Source organism: Antechinus flavipes, chromosome 3 (genome assembly GCF_016432865.1).
Source record: "Antechinus flavipes isolate AdamAnt ecotype Samford, QLD, Australia chromosome 3, AdamAnt_v2, whole genome shotgun sequence".
NCBI classification, from domain to species: domain Eukaryota; kingdom Metazoa; phylum Chordata; class Mammalia; order Dasyuromorphia; family Dasyuridae; genus Antechinus; species Antechinus flavipes.
In genome coordinates, this window is record NC_067400.1 from 558,115,854 (window position 1) to 558,129,267 (window position 13,414).

At 42.0% G+C, this 13,414-nt stretch overlaps 1 protein-coding gene across 1 annotated transcript in view; it reads left to right on the plus strand.

Moving 5' to 3' along the window:
- The window catches only part of DNHD1 (dynein heavy chain domain 1), a 109,119-nt gene extending 96,620 nt beyond the window's left edge, over positions 1 to 12,499 (plus strand). The window contains exons 39-45 of the mRNA XM_051990811.1: positions 1,273 to 1,392; positions 1,663 to 1,888; positions 2,120 to 2,495; positions 2,539 to 2,554; positions 2,601 to 2,750; positions 8,485 to 9,614; positions 9,720 to 12,499. Of these exons, the coding sequence (XP_051846771.1) occupies positions 1,273 to 1,392; positions 1,663 to 1,888; positions 2,120 to 2,495; positions 2,539 to 2,554; positions 2,601 to 2,750; positions 8,485 to 9,614; positions 9,720 to 10,070 (2,369 nt within the window). The 3' untranslated portion in view covers positions 10,071 to 12,499. The remainder of the gene's footprint in view (positions 1 to 1,272; positions 1,393 to 1,662; positions 1,889 to 2,119; positions 2,496 to 2,538; positions 2,555 to 2,600; positions 2,751 to 8,484; positions 9,615 to 9,719) is intronic.
- Positions 12,500 to 13,414: the final 915 nt, after the last annotated feature.

A 13,414-nucleotide genomic window follows, 5' to 3' on the forward strand; every position in this document is an offset into this window, starting at 1 on the left:
GTCCCCAGTCATTGCTTCACAATACCTCAGTCCCTCAAGTCATGTTTATGTCTTCTTTTATGTTCTCACACACAGTGTCTTTTTCTTTTTTGTTTTGTTTTCCACATTTCTCTGTGTCTCCTCCTTAGTAGTGTTTTCCATATCTGGCCATCCCTCATGACTGTGCTTCCCACAAGTCTGTATCAGCTTCTTCATGTCTGTCCTTTTATTTATTTGTTCCCTCCCTATGTCTGCTTCTTGCCCCTTGTTTGTGTCCTCATATTATTCTCTCTTACATTTGTCCCCTTATGTCTTTGCTCCTTCCTCCTCCTCAAGTTCTGTCTCTCCCCTCTGTGTCTGTGCCCTTTCCTTTGTGTTGGCAATATGGCAAAAGCAGAAGGGAAAAAAGAACACTGCCTCTGGAGGTACCAGTCTGCCCACATCTACAGTGGCCCTGTGTCAGGCCCTACACAAATGAGAACTGGGCAAAAACCAGTGAGAGGATCTAAGTGGAGACCTTATCCTAGGCATTTACTGATTGTATAACTTTGGGCATATCCAGTGCAAGGAATGGATGATTTAGTTTCTAAAGTCCAGGGCTTCAGATTTACGATTCTTTCATTACTTTTTCTTTGTGTTTTCCTTGAATCTTATGTTCCTCATAAGATTCTATCTTTCTCATGTCTTTGTCCCCTAATGCTTCTATCACCTTCATGTTTTTGTTTTTTTTTCTTGTGCCTGTCCCGTGAGTATATACTCAATCTTTGTCCTTCACTGTTTCTCTTCCCTTTTGTCTGTATCTCCCTTGTGTCTGTGTCCTTCTCATGCTGGTGTACCCCTCGAGTCTGTTTTCCCCTGTGTACCTTTCATCTTATATCAGTGTGTCACATGTCTTTATCCTTCCCCTGTGTCCTCATCTCCCTTACATCTGTGTCCCTGTCCTCATTTCTGTGACCTCCTACTGTCTGAGCTCCCTTGATGCATACATCCACTTTTATATTTATGTTCTCATGTTTATGTACTTCTGTACATTTGTGCTATGTGTTCATGACTTTTATTTCTCTTTCATGTATTTATTAGCCTTATATCTGTACTCCCCATTTATGTGTATGTCCTCCCATAACTGTCTAACATTTCTATGTCCCTTGCATGCCTTTGTCCCATTTATAACATAAATCTACTTCCCTTATCTTCCCTCCCCTCTTAGCTATGTCCTCATTTCTATAGCCCACTTTACTGGTGTTCCCCATGACTTGGCCATTCTGCATCTGTTTGTACCCCATGTCTCCACAGTGACATCAGAAGTTTTGCCTCAGGTCTTGCACCAATCTGTGACCAGACACAATCTAATTATAAATAAGAATTTCCGGCTATGGCTTATTTCCTCAATTAATGCTATTGACTCTCTTCCAGGTGAGAAAGAAAAGCCCTTAACCAGAATCCTAATTGAAGTGGGGGAGGAGAAGAAGAGTAGGCAATTGCCCAGGAGCTAGTTCCAATGACACTACCTTGAGAGAAGGCAGGACTGCTGGCTAGTATATGTTATTTGGCTGTAGTAAGAATCGTAGGTAGGGTTAGTGGTCCAGAGTTCTTTCCAGAATAAGTATGGAAGACTTCCCATTGAAAGTTGGTTGTCTATGGTTATGCTCTGCATCTTGCCATCCTCCCTTTCCTTCTTACTAGTGGTGGTGATACATCACTCAGTTCCTATATTCTGGGAGCAGTCACTGGAACTGGGCCACATCCTGATATGCAGCCTGCATGAAAGATCTGAGCAAATCCCAAGATGCCTGGACAGCTCCAAAACCTCAGTGTCCCTAACTTCGGCTGTGCCAGTGATGTTCCTGCACAGCCTTCTGTTGTACCGGCAGCTCTATGGGCCCTGGCTGCAGGCCAAATGTGGCAAATGGTAAGTCCCCCACCCCTGAAAGCTTTCCCTTTTTTCCCCCAAGCCCAGGACTCCCAAACCCAGCCAAGCCTTCCTTCTGCTCAGTGCCTGACTAGGGAGATCCTCCCTGGGAAAGGCTTTCCCTTTTTCTAAGCCTTACCATAGTGCCATTATTGACTTCTCACTGGATCTCATTTCTTCTGCCACTATCCTCTTGACTTCAACTCCCTCTATTTCCCACCATACCAACAGGAATCAAATGGTTCTGAAACAGATTCTAAAAGTACAGGAATGGATATGGAAGAAGTTCAGCAATCACTGGGTGGCCCTGCAAGAGCTGACTGGCAAGACCTTGTCCCTTCCCCCTTTCTTGCAGCTTCATATAGCCTCTCATGAGGTTCTTGTCATCATTCCCACTAATCATTTATCTTCTCTTCCTTGCCCTTTGGCTAACTTCATTTCTCCTTTCTTCTGTCTGTCCCCAGTCTCTGGCTTCCTCTGGCTCCCTCTACTCCCCCCTTTTTACCTTTCCCCCTTTTCTGACTCCCATCCCACCCATTTTTTAGTTTCCTTTGTTTTCCCCATTCTTGATCTCTGCCTCCTTAATCCTTTTTCAGGAAATGGACCTGCAACCTGAGTATCTTCTTCCAGGTGCAGAGCCCAAAGGCCAGGCAGGGAACAGATGGGGTTGGAGTATAGGGCTTTGAAGTATGACTATGGTTCTGTCTTCCAGGAGCAATTTTTTATGGTGGTCCTATGGCTGATCATGAAGACCGGGCTACCATATTCAGTCTTGTCCGGGTTTGTCTAGACTCCAAAAGTAAACTGAAACCACGCAGTTTTACCCCAAGGAATCTGTTGGCCAGTCTTATACCATGCCCAGGTAAATAAACCTCTGCTCTGTGGGGGTAAGAGATGGCCAAGTATGCTCCCCTTCCCTATTGAGAAGGAGATATATGTGTGAAAGGCCCAAACTCATAGATGAGAGGTGGTTTTCCACCTGTGGATAGACGCATTGGTCCTCTGTGTTTGGGGATGAAGGGAGTAGGAAGATGTACATGTGAGATTGTGTTTGTATGTGATATATGTGAGGTATCCTGCTTCTACATGTATATGTATAATTCTGAATCATTGGGTGTGAGAAGAGAAGGGCCTATCCCTGATTCATGTCATATGGTGGGGACTTCCTATTCTTGTGTGTGAGACCCTGTTTGTGTGAATGTTCTGGGGTGTTTATGGGGGAGATATGTATGTAGGCATGTGTGTGATCAAGGCTTTTTCCTTCCTTGTATGTATGTGTGTGCTTAGTAGTGATAGTGTTCCTTTCCCTACATGTGGGAAGCCATGTCTATGTGTATGTTCAAGAGATGGGGGTAAAAATGCCATCTCTTTCTCTCTTTCTGTGTATATGAAAGGAATTATGTTGTGTCCCAATGTATGTGAGATTTATGTGTGTGAGGCTTTGGGGGCAGGGCAAGAGATAGGATGGGAGAAAGGATAAAGTGAGGATAGATAGAAGCTGTGTCCTTATATGTGTGTGAGAGAAGGTACTCCATAGGAGAGAGGGAAGGGGGATATCATTGGCCTTGTCTTATAATTCTGGAAGCTCCTTGGATTCATATTTTGTGTCCATCATCATAGCTCAAGATATCACACTGACCTTTTTCTTCACTGGTTATCCTTAGCAAGACTTGTCTCTCTGTTTTTAATCTTTATTCTTTGGATCAAGATGTGGTTGACATGTTTTCTATATTCCCCATCCCCACCCTACCTAAATCTCTTCCTCTGGCTCTGTGTTAAGTCAGAATTTCTTTGAGCTTATCTTGGGGAATTTCTCACAGACTGATTTCTCTTCACACATCAAGATGATATGTCTCTACTATATAACCAACTTACTACAGTTCCCCTGTAGTCATGGGGTTCAGAACTTCTAATAGCTTTGCCAAATCAAGAAATATGTCTACTGGAAACATTTGCCATAGCTATTCTGAGCTCCTTCCTTCATTCTCCCTTTGAAATCTTTCTTTGAAATCTCAAGAGGCAACTGATGTTGAGGTATAGAGGTAATGACTGATAACACTCCTCAGTAAAGAGTGATTTTCCAGACATTAATTATGAGATGGTTAGTTTTGAAGCATTTAAGCTGAGGTTGAGTTAGGCAGATAACTATAGCTGCACACATAGCTTTAGTTCAATTTCTACTTTCCCTGATGATTCTATGTTCACAATCAAAACTGGTGTCTCCTAGATAAATGGACACCTTTTAGAAATGAACCAGAGAGTAATCAAGCTCTAGACTTGCTTGTCCAGGACCACAGCTCAGCAGGGATAACTGAGGCAACAGGAGGCAGTGGGACCTTCCAAGAGGCTGCACAACCTTCTGGAATAAAAGATTTATTTTCTCAGAGCAATTAAGTTTAGAGGAAGCATCAAGTCCATGTATCTTCCTGAATTTTTAGCTCTCTAAACTTCATCTATATTTTTCAGCTTTAATTTCTGAACAATACTGGTTCACCCAGGAGTAATACCACAATCATTCTGATTAAACAAATTTCAACCTAACTTTTGGATTATGTCTGCTTGGAAGAAGTCTAAGTTCTTTTGCCATCAAAGAGGATTACCTTTTCTCATAGGGAGGAATTTATATACTTAACATGTTTATGCCCATTCTGTCATAGATTAAGTTCAACACTATTACAGTAACTTATAAAACATAAGCTGGCTTTTAGCTTGACTACTCCTCCAGTTTGAAATGGGGTAGACCCCAAAGGCAACAAAATTATAACATCTGCCGACTCAGACTTCTAAAATAATTGTCACACTTTAGAGAACATCTGAGATCTTGAAAGCTGAAAAGTGTAACTCACCCTCACCATCCCCCAGCCACTGTTCCCAGTTCTGCTTTTTGCATTCCAAAGAAAGCAAATCTCTTTCACCTGATAGGCTTTTGACAATCTGAAGACATGTAATCAGCTATTCTGTCCCCAACCAGAATTTTCTTTTCTCCAGGTTAAACATCTTCATTTTTAAAGGTCCTTTACCATATTGGCTGTAATCTTCTGGATTCTCTCCAGTTAATTAATGTCCTTCCTAAGCTGTGGTCTTCAGAACTGATTCTCCTGGAATCCATTGTTCCATTACTGATAATTTTCCTCTTTCATATCCCCCATCCAATTAGTTGTCAGGTAGTCACTTCTACTTTCACTACATCTCTCAACCATTCCTTTCTCTCCTCTCATTTTCCAATCCCAGGTTAGTCCTCATCAGTTCTTGCCTGTATTATTGCAGTAGTTTTCTGGATTACTCTTTCCGCTCCCCTTTTCTTCCTTCTCTAAAAAAAAAATCTGACCATTTCACTCCTTTCCTGGAAAATTCTCCTGTGGTTCTCTATTGCTTCTAAGATAAAATACAAACTCTTCACCCTGACATTTAAAGCTCTCTGCAATATATAATTTCCATTGATTTTTCTTATTATATTTATATTATGCCTCTTCATGCATTCTCTGTTCCCATTGAACTGGTTTCCTTACTGTTCATAGCATTTCTATCTCCTATCTCCATCCATACGTTCCCACTGGTGGCCCCCTATCTGTGAAATACACTTTTTGCTTATATTAGAATCATGTACTCCATGTTTCCTTCAAAGAACAGATCAGATATCACTATCTACACAAAGCTTTTCCTGATTTATCAGGTTGTTACTGCTCTCCTCCTTTTTGAAAAGCCATTGTAGTGCTTTGCACATATGTATTGTTGTGTCATATTGCCCCAGTAGAATATAAGCTCTTTTCAGCAGGGACTATTTTATACTTGCTTTGTATCCCTAGCACCTGGGTGCATGCATGACATTACTGAAGTCAAAGAGAAGAAAGGTTTAGCCAGAAGAGAATTAGAGGAAATTAATGCTGGCTGTCTTCCCATATTTGATTTGTTCTGTTGGGCTCCAGGAGCCGGAACAAGTTGAAAATTCTCATGCAGTACAATCTACAAGCATAATAGTGGAGGAAAAAGTGCAGTTTTTATTTGGATGTTGGAAGAACCTGCTTCCCTCATCAGTCCAGAAGGGACTTGAGTCCATGCCACATGAAAATAAGTTAAAGTAATTGGGAGATATTTAGCCTGAAAAAAAAAAATAAGACTTAGGGAGTATATGATAGTTGTATTCAAGCTCCTTAGTTATAAGAGAAGCATATGGAAAGACTTGTCATATGAAAAAGAAATTATATTGGGCTTTTGGTCTCAAAGGGATGAACTGGGAACAATGGGTGGAAATTGCAAAGAAACAAATTTAGATTTGGTGTCTGGGAAAACTTCCTAGTAATTAGAACTATCCAAAAGTGTAATAGAGTTAACAGGTTTCCCTTCACTGGACTACATGTTTACATACTGGATATATAATAGTGGTGATGATTTTTCAGATATAGGTTGAACGATTGAGGTTCCTTCAATCTCTGTGATTCTGCACCATTTTGAATCCCTCTGGTCCCAAAGTGTCTTGGATCTTAAACTTAATCAGTCTCCCAAATATTTAATCTCAATATCCCTTGCCCAGAAGCACCATAGGTATAACTCTTTGCAAAGGTTTATATATATAAACAAGGTAGAGCAAAATTTCCTAACAACTGACAATGTCCCAAATTTGCAGAGGGCTACCTCTTCTCTGAAGGTCTTAAAATAGAAGATTCTCAGTGATGTAGAGAGGATTCCTATACAGCACCAAGGGTACCTTGCTCAGATGTGGGACTTAGAGAATCATTATCCCAGGATTAAGATTTGGTCCTAGCTCCATTTTGGCCTTGACCCTATTGGTGATATAGTCTATGACTGTATATGTCGCAAACTACCATTAGAACTAGGACCTAGACAGGATTGGGAACCTTCAGATCTACCTTATAAAGTTGTTGTTAGAGCTAAACTAGAAATATGTATGTGTGTGTGTGTGTTTGCAACCTTTAAAGTGCTATCTAAATCTTAGTTACTACTATTTTAAAATAATATTTTACTTTTCCAATTGTGTGTAAAGACAATTTTAAAAATTAATTTAAAAAAATTTTTTGAGTTCCAAATTCTCTCTCCCTTCCTTTCCCCTCCTTAAGGTAGTAAGCAATTTGATATAGGTTATGTATATGCAATCATAAAAACATATTTCCATATTAGTCATGTTGTGGAAAGAGAAACAGACCAAAAGAAACACACACACACACCACACACACACACACACACACACACACACACAAATAGTATGCTCTGATCTGCACTTAGATTCCATCAGTTCATTATTAGTCCTTTTGGAATTGTCTTGGTTCACTGTTTTACTGAGAATAGCTAAGTCAATCATAATTGATCATTGTACAATGTTGTCACCATGTACTTCTGGTTTTGCTCACTTCATTTCATATACGTCTTTCTAGGTTTTTCTGAAATCTGCCAGCTTGTCATTTCTTATATACTTACAGAATATAGTATTCCATTACCTTCATATAGCACAACTTATTCAGCCATTTCCCAACTGATGGGCATCCCCTCAGTTTCTGATTCTTTGACATCTGATTCTTTGAAATTTAACTAGAGCAGGATCCTGACTATCCTCAGAGAGAGAAGCCACTCTGTTTTAGCCAAGTAAAACTGAGATGGGTAACAGGGGACTTTGAAGAGATGAAGTCGGAAGCAAGAAGAAACAATAGTGGAAAAGTCTCCATTCCCAGTATTTATCATAAGACAGTAGAGTAAAACTCAGCCAGGAAAGAATCCATCCCCAGAAGTTAGCAAGCCATGATTTTGGGAGTCTTGCAGTATCAGAGTCATAGATTACTCCCTTCTCATTTGTTCCCTGGCCACGTGTTCCCTACAAGTGTGTTCCTCATACTTGATTCTTATTGTATCTGCTCCATCTATTTTATGGTAAGGGCTTCAGCTTTGTGGAAGAAATGGAGGAGTTACTAAATGTCTTTGCTTTGAAATAGTTGCATTTACTAACTAGAGAAGAACACATCAGTGGAGGCTTGAGAGCTATAATTTTAAATGAAGGAACCCACAGTACCTTGAGTCTGGATTAGCTATTTTGTGTTGATTTCCAATCCTTGAGATTGTGTGTGTGTGTGTGTGTGTGTGTGTGTGTGTGTGTGTGTGTGTGTGTGACACAGAGACAGAAAACAGAAAGACAGAAGAGAAAACAGAGAGAGTCAGAGACAGAGAGAGAGAGAGAGTCAGAGACAGAAACAGACAGGAAAAGGGAGGGGATGGGGGGAAATGAAGAGGGGGCTGAGATGGAGACAGAAACAGACACAGAGAAGGGGAGAGAGATGGGGAGGTGAAAGGGAAGTCGGGCCCTCTGTATGTGTGTGGGGAGGGGGTCTTTCTGTATATATCTGTGTATATATACATATGTGCATATACACACACACACACACACACACACACACACACATTTGTAAATACCTCCCTGAGGGTAGAAAAAGGCGACTTTGGGTATTTGTGTGTATACTTTTCCTCCGCATGCATCCTTTTGTTTCTTGTGTGGAGGCCCTGGGTCTGTGGGAGAAAGCCCTTCCCTTGTACATGTCGGGTCTGGAGTATCTCATTCTTCTTACCTTTCTGATCTCCCCTCAACTTCCTAGGTATGTCAGAGCTGGAGGCGTCTTCGGAGGTGGAGGCCCAAGCGCACCTGATAGCTGCACACTTTGAGCCTCGCTGTTTTGGAGTCAGTGAAGGGCCCCAGGCCTGGTTAGTAAAGAAGAAAAGTAGGGCCCTATGGGCATCTCTACACAAGGCCCAAAACTCCTGGGAGCCTTCTGGACTGCCTAGTGCCCAAATGCAGGCCCTCCATCAGATGGAGCATCGGCTGAAGCATCGAGTGTCCCAGGCTATCCGGAGACTGAAAGCACTGCAGGCCATGCTGACCTTGAGCTCTCCTAGCCAGTCTTTTGGGGGGAGCTCCTTCAAAGGGCTGCAAACCCTGGAAGGCTTCTTGGAGGGGGAGGCTACAGCATTAAGTTTACTGATGCTCGAGCTCCATAGTGATCTGAGCTGCCTGGAGAGCCAGCTGGCCGGGGGCCTTCCCTGCTCTTCCCCACGATGTGAAAAGGTGGCCATAGCTCTGCGGGCCGGCCGGCTGCCTCCTCCCTGGCGGCGTCACATGTCTGCTGGGCCCCAGCCTCCCTGGCTCTGGCTGCACCAGTTGTGGCACCGGGGACAGCTGCTAACCAGATACTTAAATCTATGTGCACAGCTGGATCTGGGGAGGTTTGAACAGCAGAATCGCTCATTTCACCTGTCTGCCTTCCATCATCCCAGAGGGTTATTCCTGGCTATTCGCTGGGAGGCTAGTCACAACTGGATTACTCCCTACAACACTCTAAGTTTAAGGATAAGTACAATTCCTGGCCGTGGCCATCCACCCCCGTCCTGCCCTGCCTCCTACCCTGGGGCCCACCCTCACTTCCAGCTTAAACCCAGTTTTATTGCCCTCTCCCGTGACTCACCCCAAAGACAGGAGCATGGCAGACCCAGATCTGTTCAGCAGAGTCATAGTCTTGACCTCCGGAGTGACTCTGAAGCTGGCCTTAGACCTGATTCCAATCGAGGCTCTATAAACAGATATTCTATCTATAGCCAACTTGGTGGAGGCACTGGCAGCAGCTCCAGGCCCAACATGGGCCACTTCCTGGGTACCAATTTTGTCTTTGGTCATAATTTCAACACTGCCATACCTCGACAAGGGATCCAAGGAATCAGTCTTCACTTTCGGGTAGGTATTCTCAAGTTCTGTTCCTCCCTTCTCCTCTTCAACCCATAAGCCTGATTCTTCCCGTGCCCTTCCCTGATGCCTCCCAGGTCATAATTGTGTCCTTAGGTGGAATGTGGACCCACACCCTCAGCTTCTGAGGATGGCCTTCTAATAATGGGACTGCTTCTCCATCATGCCGAATGGAATCCTGAGGCCATGGCCCTGCAAGATGGACACTCAGGCAAGCCCAGCCCTCTGCCCCCTGTTAGCGTCAATCCCCACTTCGTTAACCAAGAGCCTCCCTTGCCTTTCTCTCCTCTGCCTTTCTATCACTGTCCTGTCTACCTGGGAGGACTTGTGGGCCACTCAAAGCTCGACAGTGCCCACCTCTTGTTCCACCTGCCACTGCCCACCAAACTCTGTCCTGACATCTGTGTTCAGCGGAGGGTGTATGTGTGTAGTCCACCCCTGACTTGAGCCAATATCTGAATAAAGCATGGAAATGGCTAAAGGAGTGGGGTGTTGTAATATCCACTCTAGCTCTCTGGAGGGTCTCTGGATAGGCCTTGGTCTTTAGGTAGAGAAGTGATGAAGGAGGAGAGCCACCACAAGGCTGGTATAGAATGTAGTCCCATATCTTCTCTGTGTCTGTGTCTGAGACTCTTCTGTGTCTCCCAGCCCTTAAATACCTAAGTACAATTACATCACCACAGCATACTGAGCATCCTCCAACTGCTCATTACATCATTATCACGTTAAGTATATGTTTAGAGAACCATTATCTCACAGTGAGTAGGTGCTTACCTATAAAAGCACCCTGCTATCCTTGATTCAAGCATACTTTTTCAGATTCCTGCCCACTATATCTCCCGCCTTCTTTTGTTTTAGAACACAGGTGGTCACACCCTCCCTGACTTCTCAGAAAGCGAGATGAAAACACCAAAGGGAAATGGGGAATTAAACCAGATATTTTTTTAGCGGGTTTCTTAAGAATCTCACTTGAAACAGGTATACATAAATCCATCAGTATGGGAGGTATTATGCAAGCACATAGTAATACAACAGGCTAGTAGTGATGTAACACACATTATTCAACATAGTGATACAACAAACAATATGAATATACATGTCTAAAAGTCCTAGAAGGAGGGTATGTAAATAACAATCACACATACGCCTCCTTCAGCAACCAAGAGATAGTCTGAAATCAATGTACTGTCAATTACTTCATGTATCAAAGAATCCAATGATTCCTGCAGATTTTGAAGCCCTGCAATACTCATTATGTATCAGAGAATCCAGTGATTCCTGCAGATTTTGAAGTCCTGAAATAGTCTCATTAACAATTTTTGATGTTCATGAGTCAATTGCCATACACACTGGGTTAACAGCCATGCTTTTTCAGTGGCACATCCAAGTTTCTTAGGTCTTCTTCATTTCAAGGGTCTGCTCCATCTCTCTCTGATGGACAAGGCGAATATGGCTCGTTGGCACCCATCTGATTCCTTCTCCTTCTGTAGAGATACAAGCAAACCCTGTTCCCCAAGCAATTAACCCGTCGGGTCCCTTCCATTCATCATTTTCTGGATTTCTCCACATCACCTGGCAATTATCTAAAGATAGTAGAGCTGCTTGCACTGGGCCCTTCTCTAGTGGATTATAAAACCTGTCTGCTGGAGCAAGTGCATCTTTGTCAAAAATCAAGAAGTTAATAGTATAAAGACTAAATCTACAAGTTCTCTAGGGTTACCTGTGGCTTCCCTTCTTTTGTTATTGGAGGAATGTCTTGATGTCTCTGTTTCTCCCCTCTACTATTGCCTGTCCTTGAGGATTAAAGGGTATGCCAGTGGTGTGTAAATCTTATACTGTGCACAAAAGTGTGCAAAATGTTTAGAAGTATATGCAGGTCCATTGTCTGTTTTTTTTTGCTTGTGGCACACCCATAATGGCAAATGCTTGTGTGAGGAATTCAGTGACTACTCGGGCTATCTCTTTTGCTGCTGGTATTGCAAAAGTGAATCCTGAAAAGGTGTCTACCACAACATGGATAAAAGACAGACGACCAAAAGATTTATAATGGGTCACATCCATTTGCCAAATTTCATTGGGTCTCAAACCATGAGAGTTCTTCCCTGAAGGGAGTATAGGAGCATAGAAAGGAATGCAAGCTGTACAGGCTTTTACTATGCTCCTAGCTTCCTCTCTTGTTATTCCAAATTGTAAACATAAAGCTCGAGCAGCCTGATGATATTCAGAATGAGATGCCTGGGCTTCTTGAAATAAAGGATTATTGGCCAACATGGTTAGAAGGCTATCTGCCTTTGAATTACCATAAAAAATAGGACCTGGAAGTTCACTATGAGAGTGGACATGCAAGATGTAAATCTTAGCTGGATGCATTCTCACTTGTTCTTGAAGTTCCTTAAAGAACTGATATATATTACAGGCTACAAATTTCATTTGGGTTCTTTGTACCACACCTACTGAATAGGCTGAATCAGATATTAGCATCTCCTTGATAATAAGTAAGAGCTAGCATGATTGCATACAATTCATTCTGCTGAGTGGATGGAAAATGAGTTCTGGCTACTCTTATGGTTAAATCATGAGAGTATACAGCACAAGTGTTATATTTGGATGCATCTGTAAAGATAGCTTGTCCTTTAAGAGGAACCTTAGAAATCTTTTCTTCAAAAATCCATTGCAATTATGCAATAGTCGAGTTATCTTTAAAGGAGATCTGTGTGTAAAATTTGGAGTCGTGGCCAATAAAATTTGCCACTCTGGGATGTTTTCACAGCATGCATTAATTTGTGCATTGGTATAAAAGGTGTATATCTTGTCAGGTCTTATCCCAGATAATTGTACTACTCACTTAATGGCCTTTAATAAAATCGTAGCCACAAGCACTGGGTAAGGAGTAAGACTTTGTTCTGGTCGTACTGGGAGGGTCACCAACTCTAGCACATTGTCAACTAGATAAAGAACTGTTGTGGGTGCCTCTCTTGTAGCTGATATTTCTAAGCGTTTTGGAGTAACTCAACCACATTGCATAAAGCCAGTTCAACTTCTTTAAAAGCCTCTTGAGCTGCTTTTATAAGCTGACATGGTGAGTTTAAACCGGTGTCTCCCCTTAAGATGTTGTAATTGGTTGTAATTGATGGTAGTTAAGCCTAACACTGGACGCATCTATTGGATATCTCCTATCGATTTCTGAAAGTCATTTAAGGTGTTCAACTTCTCTGTTCTTAAAGAAAGTTTTTGTACTATAAGCACCTTAAGATATATTTCATATCCTAAATATTGAAAAGGAGCGTGTCTTTGAATTTTTTCTGGAGCTATATGCAATTTGTAGTTCCTTAGTGTTTCTATGGTCTTTTGTAGACATTTGCTCTTCAGGCACATCCCAATATACTGTCCTTGTAATGTAATAACCAAACTTTTGGTAATGCTTTTACTGGAGTAAGAGCAGCAGCAACATACATTTGACACATAGTAGGGCTGTTTTTCATTCCCTGTGGCAAAACTGTCCATATCTTTTATAAGGCTCAGCTAAATTAATGCTGGGTAGTGAAAAGGCAAATCTTTTCATAACCTCCTTATCTAGAAGGATAGAATAGAAACAATCCTTAATGTCTATAACCCAAAGAGGTCATTCTCTAGTTTCCATCTGTTCATTTACTTTTCTTAAAACAGTCAACATCCTTCATTTTCCAGATTTCTTTCTTACAACAAAATACAGGGGAATTCCAAGGACTTAGAGAAGGTTGTAAGTGTCCTTGGTCAAGTTGCTCTTGTATTATATCTAATAAGACCTGAAT